Source organism: Gopherus flavomarginatus, chromosome 2, assembly GCF_025201925.1.
Source record: "Gopherus flavomarginatus isolate rGopFla2 chromosome 2, rGopFla2.mat.asm, whole genome shotgun sequence".
NCBI lineage: Eukaryota > Metazoa > Chordata > Testudines > Testudinidae > Gopherus > Gopherus flavomarginatus.
The window spans coordinates 91064514-91077661 of record NC_066618.1 but is presented as its reverse complement, the minus strand read 5'-3'; the positions used below and the strand labels follow the sequence as shown (position 1 = coordinate 91077661).

Here is a 13148-nt window from a genome sequence, read left to right as displayed (position 1 = left end):
GGAAGGGTTTGGTCCTCTCGATATAAAAGGCAAGAGCCCTACGGATATCTAAGGTATGCAGTTGTCGTTCCCGGGGTGATGAATGGGGCTCTGGGAAGAAAGCCGGGAGGAAGATGTCTTGGTTAAGGTGGAAGGAAGACACCACTTTAGGTAGGAATGCCGGGTGTGGTTGCAGCTGTACCTTGTCCTTGTGGAATACCGTATATGGGGGATCCACAGTCAAAGCATGAAGCTCTAACACTCGTCTTGCTGAGGTGATAGTGACAAGGAAGTGTGTCTTCCAGGAGAGGTACAGCAGCGAGCAGGTGGCTAAGGGCTCGAATGGGGAACCCATGAGTTTGGATAGCACCAGGTTGAGATCCCAGGTAGGAGTCGGGCGCCTGACTTGAGGGTACAACCGATCCAATCCCTTAAGAAACCTGGAAACAATGGGGTGAGAAAACATTGATGTGCCACTTTCCCTTTGATGGAAGGCTGAAATAGCTGCCAGATGCACCTTTATAGAGGAGACCGCCAGGCCCTGCTCCTTGAGGGACCACAGGTACTCCAAGAGAGTGGGAACAGAAACCTGTCCTGGGATCAAGATATTCTGGGCGCACCAGAGAGAGAAACGCTTCCACTTGCCAAGATATGTCGTCCTCGTGGAAGGTTTCCTACTCCCCAAGAGCACCTGTTGTACCGAAGGGGAACAGTGTAGTTCCGACTGGCTCAGCTATGGAGCAGCCAAGCCGTCAGATGAAGGGACTGCAGGTCCGGATGGTGAAGGCTGCCGAAGTCTTGTGTTATGAGGTCTGCCCAGAGTAGCAGGGGGATCGGGTCTGCCACTGAGAGGTTGAACAACAGGGTGTACCAATGCTGCCTCGATCAAGCTGGAGCAACGAGGATCAAGTGGGCTCTGTCCCTCCGGAGCTTGAGCAGGACTCTGTGGACGAGCGGAAACAGTGGGAAAGCATAAAGTAGGTGTCTGTTCCACCGGATCATGAATGCGTCTGATAGGGAGCCCGGGGAGCGTCCTTGGAAGGAGCAGAACTCCTGGCACTTCCTGTTCTCTCGAGAGGCGAAGAGGTCTAAGTGGGGAAAACCCCACCTCCGGGAAACAGAATGGATGACGTCCGGGCGTATCGACCACTCGTGAGACAGGAAGGACCTGCTGAGATGATCTGCCAGAGTGTTCTGAACTCCTGGGAGAAAGGACGCCACCAGATCGATGGAATGGGCTATACAAAATTCCCAGAGGTGGATGGCTTCTTGACAGAGGAGAGAGGATCGCGCTCCGCCCTGCTTGTTTATGTAAAACATGGCCGTTGTGTTGTCCGTGAACACTGACACACAACGGCCCTGTAGATGGTCCTGGAAGACCTGACATGCTAAGCGGACTGCTCTCAGTTCCCTCATGTTGATATGTAGGGACATCTCCTGGGTCAACCATAGGCCTTGGGTGTGACGACTCCCAAGATGGGCACCCCAACCCAGAGATGACGCGTCTGTGGTTAGGGCTACCGAGGGTTGTGGTGGGTGGAATGGCATTCCTCCGCAAACCAGAGAAGGGTCTAGCCACCAAGTCAGGGAGTCGAGAACATTCCCGGGGATAGTGAGCACCGAATCTAGACTGTCTCTGCATGGGCGGTATACGGAAGCCAGCCAGGTTTGGAAGGGACAGAGATGCAGTCTCGCGTGCTTGGTTACGAAGATGCAGGAGGCCATGTGACCTACTAGGCCGAGGCAAGATCGGACCGACGTTGTCAGAAATGATTGCAGACTGAGAATTAATGAAGTCAACTTTTGAAAATGAGGCTGGGGGAGGCTGGCTCTGGCCAACATGGAGTCCAGGACAGCACTGATGAAGTCTATTCTCTGCGTGGGCATGAGAGTAGACTTTTCTGTGTTGATCATGAGACCTAGGCTCCCGAAGAGGTCTCTGACGATCCACACATGCTGCGATACTTGTAACCGAGATGTCCCTCGAATAAGCCAATCGTCGAGATATGGGAAGATGTGAACTCGACGACACCTGAGGGCAGCGACTACTACAGCCATGCATTTGGTGAAGACCCTTGGGGCTGCAGAAAGGCCAAAGGGAAGGACGTGAACTGAAATAGGTGGCAGTTTACCACAAAACGGAGATATCACCTGTGTGGTGGATAAATGGCGATATGGAAATACATGTCCTTCATGTCGAGGGCGGCAAACCAGTCTCCCGGATCCAGGGATGGGATGGTGGTCCCCAGGGATACTATGTGGAACTTCAACTTTATCAGGAATTTGTTGAGTTCTCGCAAGTCTAGGATTGGTCGTAGACCTCCCTTTGCCTTGAGGATTAAAAAGTAAAGGGAATAGAACCCCTTGCCACTCATGTCTTTTGACACCTCCTCTATGGCTCCCAAATGTAGGAGCGCCTGGACCTCCTGCCAGAGGAATTGCTCATGAGAGGGGTCCCTGAAGAGGGACGGGCAGGGAGGATGGGGTTGAAATAAACTGTAGATGGTATCCCGATTCCACTGTGCGAAGGATCCAGTGATCGGAGGTTAGTTGGGACCAGGCAGGGAGGAAATGGAAGACGCGGTTGAAAAAGGCGGGAGAAGGATCCGGAAGAATGACTGGTGGGCCGTCCTCGGGCGTCCCATCAAAAGTTTTGTTTAGGTCCTGTCGGTGGTTTAGGGGGCCCTTGGCTTTGGGACCCTTGAGGGCCAGATTGCCGGCGCCGATTACCCCTGCTGCGCCGTCTGGTGTTATCCTGACGCTGTCTGGTCTGGTTGTACGGGCGGTATGGGTGGGCCCGGAAGGACCTTCGCTGGGTCACTGGGGTGTGCATGCCCTGCGTGCGCATGATGACCCGATTGTCCTTAAGGCTTTGAAGCCTGGGGTCAGTTTTATCGGAGAAAAGGCCCTGTCCCTCGAAGGGTAAATCCTGAATGGTCTGCTGCAATTCAGAAGGGAGAGTGGAAGCCTGGAGCCAGGAGATATGACTCATTGCCACTCCGGTCGCCAGAGTTCTCGCCGCCGAGTCCGCGGCATCCAGAGAGGCCTGCAGAGAGGTTCTTGCCACCTTTTTACCCTCTTCGAGCAGGGCCGTAAACTCGGAACGGGACTCCTGGGGAAGCTCTGTGAACTTCCCCACTGATACCCAGGTGTTAAAATTGTACCGACTTAGGAGGGCTTGCTGATTCGCCACCCTAAGCTGGAGGCCCCCGGCCGAGTATATTTTGCGGCCTAGGAGGTCCATGTGCTTAGCCTCCATTGCCTTAGGGGCTGATGCTTGTTGGCCATGACGCTCCCGTTCGTTCACCAATTGGACAACCAGAGAGCAGGGAGGTGGATGGGTGTAGAGGTATTTGTATCCCTTTGAGGGAACCATATACTTCCTCTCCACTCCCCTAGCTGTAGGCGGAATCAAAGCTGGTGACTGCCAAATGGTGTCCGCATTGGCTTGAATAGTGCGGATGAACGGGAGCGCCACTCTGGTAGGTGCATCAGCTGATAGGATGTCCACTACCAGGTCCTCTACCTCAGTGACCTCCTCGATTTGCAAATTCATGTTCTGGGCCACCCGCCTCAAGAGGTCTTGATGGGCCCTAAGATCAATAGGCGGAGGCCCTGAGGAGGATGTGCCTGCTACTGCCTCATCAGGCGAGGAAGAGGAGGATAGGCCCAGGACTACAGGGTCCTGAGGTGGGTCTTGAACCGGAGGAGCATCAGCTGGATCAGGAGGAACCTCTGAGTCCATGGAAGGAACTGGAGCTTCCTCCGTGCCCGCAGGGGGAGGGCGGCTCATCATCGCTTCCGGAGCCCGGTGTTCTGAGTGGGCTGAGCGGGGAGCCAGTGATGGGGCACGTTGAGCCTGATGGTAAGCCCATGGTGTCCAAAATGACCAGTGATGAGGCCCTTGTTCATGGCTTTGTAAGTCCGGAAATTGACTGGCGACATCAGAGTCACCCTCGTGATGGTAAAATGCACTAGCAGCCTGAGACGATATTGATGTGTGTCTCGAAGACCACGGAGGTGCCGATGGACCCTGTGAAGGCGGCACCATTCTGGACGCTTGATCCCTGTGCGGTACCGGAGAGCGGTACCGGGGGCTGTGGCGGTACTGCAAGAGAGACTGGGACCTTCTACCATGGCGGTGCCGGTAGGTCGACTGGGATCTCGAGCCCCAATGTCTGGAGCGACTGCGGGATACTCGGTACCGAGATTGGTGCCGAGAACTGGTACCGGGAGTACCTGTCCGGTGATCGTGAGGTGGAGCGGCGCTGCAAGTGCGACCGGTACCGCGAATTCGAGCGGTGCCGGGACTGCGAGCGGCACCAGGAGTGGGAGCGGCAAGATCAAGAGCGCCTGCGAGACCGCGATCTGGAACGACGTCTCTCGAGAGGGATGGAGGAAGGAGGCCTTATCATGGTCAGCTTGCCAATGGATTGAATAACCCGCACCGGCGGTGCCGGGGGTTGACGCATCGGCTCCATCATCGAGATGAGCTCCCTTGCGGTCGAGAAGGTCTCCGGCATAGAAGGGAGAACGAGCTCAACCCCAGTTGTAGGTGGGGAGCTGTCACGCACCGGACTCAACAGCCCTTGTGGGACCGGAATCAATGGTGCCGTTTTAAGAGGAGCAGCTACCGGTGGTGCCACCATGGGCGACAGTGCCGTAGCAGATGACGGTGCTCGGCGAACCGTCTTCAACGACTGCTCCTTCTGGGAGGATGAAGTTGTAGCAGCATGCCGTTTCCCGGTCGGGGAAAGGGGGCGGTGCCGGGGAGTCAGTGCCGGTACAGGTAGGTGCCGAGAGTCCTTCTCGGCACCAGAGGCGCGCTCCGTACCGAGGTGTTGGGCGCTGCTGCGGGGCTAAGTGCCGACTCCATAAGGAGCTGCTTCAAACGAAAGTCCCACTCCTTTTTCATCCTAGGTTTGAAGGACTTACAAATGTGGCACTTGTCCACAAGATGGGATTCTCCTAGACACTTCAGGCAGGAGTCGTGGGGATCCCCTATTGGCATCGGCTTTTGACACGCCGAGCATGGTTTGAATCCCGGTGCCTTGGGCATGGGCCCGCACCGGGGCAGAGGAAAGGGGCTAATCCCCGATCCCCCTTTCAACTATATACACTAACTACAAAATTAGGCACTAATACTAAGTATAACTACAAAAAACACTAACTATATACACAGTGATGAGAAGAGAACTACGAGTAAGCTAGGGATGTGGAGATCAGCAAAGCCGCGCTCCACAGTTCCAACGACTGACACGGGCGGTAAGAAGGAACTGAGGGGCAGTTGGGCCGGCAGGGGTATATATCCGGCGCCATAGCGGTGCCACTCCAGGGGGCGCCCAGGCAGCCCACTGAGTGTTGCTAGGGTAAAATTCTCCGACGAACATGCACGCAGCGAGCGCACACCTAAGTGGAATGGATATGAGCATGCACTCGAAGAAGAACCAAAGTGTATATGCTTCCAACTTCTCCCATCCCTGCCTGAACTCATGTCCATATGTGCATGTTCTCATACCCATGTATACATAGTAATACACATTATAAAGGGGGGCATGTCACTGTTGCTGTATACCTTCCTCTTCTCTCCATAAAACAACATTGAGAAAGATGACAGGCATGGAAACTCTGAATATGTGAAATTACAAAATATTGATGTGAACGTGTACTCGGCAAGACAATCTGGGGGAAATTATTGGTTCCTTAAAACTTCACTAAAAGCAAAATCTTGAGGTTTCAAAATCCATGAAACAGACCAAAAAATTAGCAAAAAAAAAGTTTTAAAAAATTGCACTAATTTCTTCCTGCCACAATTAAAACCAACATTTGGATAAAGTTTATATGCACACACATAACTGTCTATATTGTATTCTATTTTTAAAATGTTAGTCTGATTTCCTGTCATAAAAATAAATGCTTAATAGCTTCATGTACTTCTTACCAGACTTCAAAAGTTTTAGATACAAGCTACTCTAGCATATGCTGTAATATTACCTTACTTTTTTATTTTACATTAAGTGTCCCAGCAGGATACATACTGATCTTTTTACACTTAACACTCACCTGATGAAAGAGATCACAATTTGTACTCATGTTGTCTCACATTAACTTAATTTTGTAATTTTCATTTATTCAAAAAGCATTAGGTAACCACTGGAAGAGAACAAAAAGCTTTTGTAGCCCTCTTCAGAGATTCCCAGTCTTAATGTATCTTAATCTTAATGAGAAAACTAGTTACTCAGACTTTGCATTTTCCCTTGATTGTGAGCCTCTGCATTTGTGAAAAACATGCAACCTACAAGTCAAGAAATAAGGCTACTCAATAATTGTGTCCCATTTTCTTCCACTCTGCGTGCTGTGTGTCAGCGATAGGAAACAAATACATGCAATAGTGTCACAGTTTCTTTCCTTGCTCTGAATGCAAAATTGAATAATTTAAACAGATACTAAACTAACTAGCTTTAGAGAACAAGAATCCATTTCAACAAGAGCCTCTGGAATTCAGCTGCAATTAGACTGATAATGATGAATAAATTCCCAAAGAGACTCCTACTTTCTTATCTCCGAGAAGATCGTATTAGACTGATGCGCTCTCTTGAAATCTTTGAACATCTATCATTCTTTCACAAAAGAAATTATTTTGTCAGAAACAGAGGCCAAGTTTTGCCTTCACTTACACCAATGTAAATCCAAATACTAATACTTGAACAAAATTATTCCAAATGTATCAGAGTAATAGCATAAATTGATCCAGTGAATATACCATACAATATACCCAAAACTATATTTTTTCCTTTTATAAACTACCTTTTATTGTTAAATAGTATAGAAATGCTTATTAGCATCTGTAGAGATTTTTTTTTCTGGAAAGAAATCTAAAAAAATGAAACGGTTACAAAGTTACTTACTGTAAATTGCCCACTTTTACTGCTACAGGAATATGGGGAAGCTGAGTGGCCCACTTCAATGTCACATCCTGATAAACATGCAACATGCCATTATGGTTTCCAACCAGAGTGTTTATTGTTCCTTCAGACACTGTTAAAAACATAAAAACAGCTTTAAGACAATAGATGTTTTCATGAGCCAGTATGATCCTTTCAGGTTCACATTATTTTCCTTTTTTTTTTTTTTTTTGGGGGGGGGGGAAGGGGTTTGGGGGAGGGGAAGCCACTATTGCACATTTGTGAACAAATCTGTTTTCCTTTTTATTTATAGACTTTTAAGCAGTCAAAAAGAATAATAAAATTACATAGACAATAACCAAAAATATGTGATTAATCATGGACACCAATTACAATGATATCAATGCATGTATAAAAAGATGTGCTGGACACATTTCTGGTACTTCCAGAACTATTACTCATAAGTGTTAGTACCAGAAGTCCCAGAATGCCCCAAAAGTAAAATATCATGGATTTGTCATCATCACTATAAATGCACTGGGATAGACATGGCACAACACACACATTGGTTAAGTAATTTTAATCAATAGACTATCACATGTTTACACAAGAAATTACAGAAAGTAAAATAAAGATGATTATGAGAGTGTTTGTAAAGTTTAAATTAACTAATTGAAGATAAGATTTTAAAACTTATTCTTTGCTATTCTGGTACCAAAATGGAACTATAGATTCTTAATTCTGGTCTTATCAATTTGTCAACCAAGCTTTATACCATTCAACCACAGAATCAGAGCACCTCACAAGCATTTAATCTTACAAGACCCCTAACTTTCTTGCATTCTTGCTGCATTTAAAGCTCTGAAAAATTAATTGATCTCAGCTGCTCTGAGGTACCATGCAACATGCTTGAATAGCTTAATCTTGGTGGACTTACCTCTCTTCTACCCCTACCTTACGTGCCTTATATTTGAATCCAAGCAAGATTTTGCTCTTTTTATTTATCTATAAGTGACTTACAAGAAAAAGTAGCAAATAGAATCCAAATTTTAGGATACTTGATTCTTTCTGTTCTCTGAAAAATTATCCACTTCAGTTACAAAGTGTAAGATACAATTTGAATTCTACATAAGCTTTTACTATATTAATCCACAATATATTCAAAAGATTGTATCTTCTTAAAGAAAAAAATTATTAGTTTTAAGTGTAAGTAGGTCAAAGATTCTAAGTTTAATTTTTCTTTTACCAACCTGAACAATAAGGAAGGAAGCAACTTGGACTGCAATCAAGTTTTTTCATGAATCGAATTTGCCCATTATCCTTAAGGCAAAAGAAATTTCTCTCACCAAGCACAAAAACAGAGGAGGTCTGATTAAAGGACACAACACATATATCCAGTGCTTGCTCTCCAATGTTTAAAACCCAATCCATCTTCAAAAGAGAAAATATAACCAAAGATCAGTTAACAGCTATGTGTATAATAAAAGGCTTAAGAAGAATGTTCAGTCTACATCAAACCAAATGAATTTTCAGCAATGTAAGTGAAAAGACAAAATCAGTTTGGGGGGTGGTGAGGGGGGAAAGAGGTAAAATGTTCTATATTTTAGATGCATATTATTTTCAGGAATGTTGTGATTTTCCTGATTCAAAAAAAACAAAAAACAAAAAAAACAACACACTGTTGGGGAGAGCGGAAAAAAACCAGCCCACAAACATTTTATGAAATAAACCATAAACACATGCTATGCAATTCACTCTGTAATCATATTTATTGTTCAAAAAATAAAAATGCATACATTGTCCAAAATGAAAAAACGCTTTGAAATCTGGAAATAAAACCACAAAGTCCCCCATTTTATTAACTAGCTAAAGTCTACCGTCTCCTTTGTGTCTGCCCTTAGATACTGCTAAACAAACACTTGACTGATGCCAAGCTGGTTGAACAAGAGAGCTAGGCTTCTAAAACTGATAAAATTCTCAGTTCAATTGCCCTGTATTTTGTGGCTTTGAATCACAACTTTCCATCACTGTGATTAAAAAACTGAGGCATAACCTCCTTCACAAACATACTGGTAGAGTTAAGGTAACAACCTGCACCTTCCATTTTAAAATGCTAAAAATGAATAAAAGAAATCAGGATTATGTTACATCATCCATTTTTCAGCAAGTTCTTTCTGTTCCGGGATCAACTAATACCCGTCATATTGCCTAGGTAACAGAAAGATTCCATAAAGTGTTTGAATTTTTATTTTTTTTTGCCCTGTGAAATTCCAGTACTTTGTTAACTTGATGGATTCAGAGTCCATTAAGACTCCAGCCAAGAATGATCAGAAATTCCCCCCATATGTCCTTCAGTTACTTTTATAAATTTAGCATCTAGTTTAATTTACAGTCCCTCATTGGTAAAATGTGCGCTATATTTGTATCACCCTCTGTTCATCACAGATTTCCATATACTTCTGGTAGTGGGATAAAAGGTGAATTCATAGTCTTTCTGAAAGCTCTATCAAGTGCCATCAGGAAGGTGGGGCACCAATCCTCCTTTTTCAGTCAAATAACACAAAGGTTGATAGTTACAGAAGAATTTTTGAACACTCACAATGTAGTTCACGGCTTTTGTCTCCCTCAAGAATAGCCCTATTTCAACAATCAGCGTAACTGTGCTCCAAAGCCTACACAAGAACATGTAGGGATTTGCACTGATAGAGCTAGTTGAAGCTTAGCACTGTTTGTTCTTAATTTAAGAGTGCAAATCCCTCATATCCTTGCCCAGTGCAGCTACACCTATTGCTGGCCACCAGCTGCTGAGTTGAGGCTACCTCTGAGAGTACACAAGGTCTGGAACGGTGTTAGAAATTATTCCTTTCTCAACATGATTCAGATAGAGTTCTGGACACCCATCCCTCAGAAATTTGGGATAAGTGAACATGGGAAGTCCTCATTTTTTTCTGTCCTATTTTTATTGCCTCAGACAAAAAAGATCTTCTTGTATTTTTCTCCACATTCTTGGATGTCATCTTCAGCAATCTGGACATAATATTCTTTCATTTTCTTTTCACAGGCAGAAGCAATTGTATTAGCTATGCATTCTTCCCCCTTATGGATACTTGTACATCTTATCAGCTGGTATTGTTTATGGTAAAGTATACTGCAATGTCTCTAAGTGGGGTTACATTTGAAGACTGTTCTTTGATGCCAAACATATTACAGAATACAGTCCTCACCTATTTAGCAGTGTTAGTCAAAGAGAACATAGAGACTTGTTATCCAAGAGCTGGTTCTCTATTTGCTTCCATGTGCAAATCAAGATGTTGACTTTGATTTATATAGTACAAAAATGTTTGAGTTCTGACTCTTCCAGAGATCATCTCTCCTCCCCATGTGCCATAACGGAAGATGTGGTCAGCTGGACTATTTAAGCTAGCATTTTCTCGAGTATCTTAAATGATCAAGCAGTTGTCAGTGCAGTACCACCGAGGGGAGAATTCCTTTTTCCCACTAGTCCAAAATGGCCTGAGTATGTCTGCCTTAAGGCATGATGCAAAAGAAGTTAATTTCCCAGGTTTTTTACTGCAAGGGTGGGGAGGATGGGCAAGGGACAATGGGGGTCAGGAGGATGGGCGAGCTGGCTATTTGAGGAAATGTCTTTTTCCTATATAGTGTTCTGTTTAACAACATACATGAGCCCCCAACTTTAAAGGGGTGCATTTTAGTAATCTAACAAACTAACCATAAAAAGAATTTAAATTAAATTTTGCTTAAATTTTTAAATGTACATCTATTTTAACACATTCTATCTTGACAGAAATTAACATGAAATCAACCCTTTATGTTATGTTAATTTCTCCATTCTCAAAACAGAGAGCTTAATGAATATTTAGGTCCCAATCCAAATCGCAGTAAAATTTACTTGAGTCTTTCCATTGTCTTAAATGGAAGTTAGATTGGGCCCTTAGTGACAACAGAATGTTTCTATCTGTCAGCTAGTCTTCTCTCTTTTTAATATTTATGCACTGCACGGTATAGTTTATGTAAAATAAACAGCTCTTACAACAAGCCTTTTTCCAGAACTCAGTTTTTGCTGCTCTGTCTCCTGTCTTTCATCAGCATCTGTTGCAAATGCCAGCACTTGGTACCTGTTATAAAAAATACAGATAGTGTCTCTTTGCAGTTCATCAGTTTTACATCAAATTTTAAAATAATGTTAACTATAAAGGTTATGGCAAAAGCAGAATCCAAAAATGTTGTCAGAAAACCTACTGTACAATGTATCTTGATACCATCATTCTTACGGAGCACATGCACTGAAGGATAGGATCTAGATAATGGATTTAAAAGTAGTATTTAAAACATGCTATCAGATTGAGATTTTTTACCTTAAGGATACATGCTTATCTAATAGTAGTGGAAGATTTCAGTTTTTTAATTTCACGTAACACCAACAACCCGGCAGGATCGAACTGGGAATCTTTGGAGCTCAGGGCATGAGCCTCTACAGCATGAGCTAAAAACCAACTCTTAGCTAAGACTGTAGAGCAGACTCATTTTATCTCTATCTTTAAGTGGTCTCTGTGCCACTAGATGGGACTGAACACCACACCCAGAAGGTGTGTGGATTACATTTACATTAATTTTTTTTTCCACAAGAGTTCAGATTTTATTTTGTTTGTTTAAACTAAATGTTAGAGGTGGGTGCCATAAACGAGAGAGAGGCCAGAGAATTTATTACAGCATTTTGAAAATAGGACCTTAGGGCAGTGAGAAAAAGCATGAATCTTCCTCATTTCAAATAATCTCTAATTTAAAAAAAAATTTAAACTAAAGCTGAGACAGAGTAACAGGTGCCTACCTTAGAGACATGTTAGAAAATTAAATGGTTCTACTCGGAAATGTGTCTCTGTAAAAATGGGACTAGATGAGTTGCATAGGTTTCATTTTATTACAGACAGCCCAGCAAACTGAGTCAAGTTGGCTTCTTTCCTCTCACTCATTCATTATCAACCATAATAAAAATTATGCAGGCCTATATGTGCCCTTAGTTGCACTTATGCAACCCCCACAATGCTCAAATTATGCCCTCAGTGACACCTATATATTTCCGTTTCCTTCCTGGGTTTGCACCGGCGTAACTTATTAAACAACCCTGTTCCTGTTGCATGAGGAATTGAATCAAACACACTCTCTCTTAGTTGGCTCTGCAGATCCAACAGGAATAAAAAACAGCAAAAAAATATGTTGTTAATGTCTTACTCTTAAGACACATGGGATAGATCGGAGAAGCAGCACACTTTAAAGCACTTTGAGATTAAGATGATATAAAAGTGTAAAGTATTATCACAATATCATGAGCCAAATGTATCAAAAAGAGTAAGTGTAACAGGTATTCAGCACATAGTTGATTTTAGACATGCATGCTAAATGCCTTTATCTTTATAATTTAACACACAATCCTACAAGTCGATAATTTTCTTAATACTCTAACTGGCCACTTTCAAGACATCACACTCCCTCACAAAACTAATCAATGTATTTTAATAATTTTTGCAAAGCTTTACCTATAAATTAGGGCCCAGCTCTGGAAATATACTGATTCAGCTCCTGTTAAAATCAGGCTTAGGACAACAGAGAGTTCCAAGTGTCCCAATTCTCCCTGATGATTTCAGTAATTTAACAGCAGATTAAATATATTTTAGTTTATTCCAAGACAAAGTTAAATATTAACACAATCAACTCTAACATTTTAGGTTTATTTCTGTATTTGGGGCAATGGCTACTAAAGGATTTTTGTTAGTGGTTTTAACTTTATTTTATTTTTACTACAGAAAATTTTAAAATTTCTAACTGAGTTGAGAAATGCAATTGTTCAAAAGCAATTTTTCTATGACCTAAATAAAAAAACTACAAAACAAATACTACTGTATCTCTCTCCAACTTTGCCTTCCAAACAAGCAAAAACACTCTGTTTTCAAACTACGGAACATTTAAAATAGATGTTGCAGATTCTGAGGTAGGGGGAAAAAATCTCTCTTTACCACATAAGTGTTCAATGAAATGATCTTAGGAACTTGACTTTCTTGTCCAAAGTACTGAATCAGAAACATTGGACCAAATACAGTATTATTTTACAATATAACATGGGGGAGATCTACATTTTTCAGACTAGTCTCCCACAAATCACAAAAGTGCATTGATATCTATGAAATGACTGATTGAATGGCAGTTCCTTGTAACACTGAAATCTTAAAACCACAGAACCCACAGAGG

The 13148-nt window shown here is 43.3% G+C and overlaps 1 protein-coding gene across 7 annotated transcripts in view; it reads right to left on the bottom strand.

The window, feature by feature from the left end:
* The window catches only part of BBS9 (Bardet-Biedl syndrome 9), a 487370-nt gene that overhangs the window by 422562 nt on the left and 51660 nt on the right, over nt 1–13148 (bottom strand). For all 7 annotated transcript variants that reach the window (XM_050937932.1, XM_050937931.1, XM_050937937.1 and 4 more), the window contains 3 exons: nt 10936–11020; nt 8135–8315; nt 6888–7017 (listed from right to left, as the gene is read on the bottom strand). In XM_050937932.1, the coding sequence (XP_050793889.1) occupies nt 6888–7017; nt 8135–8315; nt 10936–11020 (396 nt within the window). The remainder of the gene's footprint in view (nt 1–6887; nt 7018–8134; nt 8316–10935; nt 11021–13148) is intronic.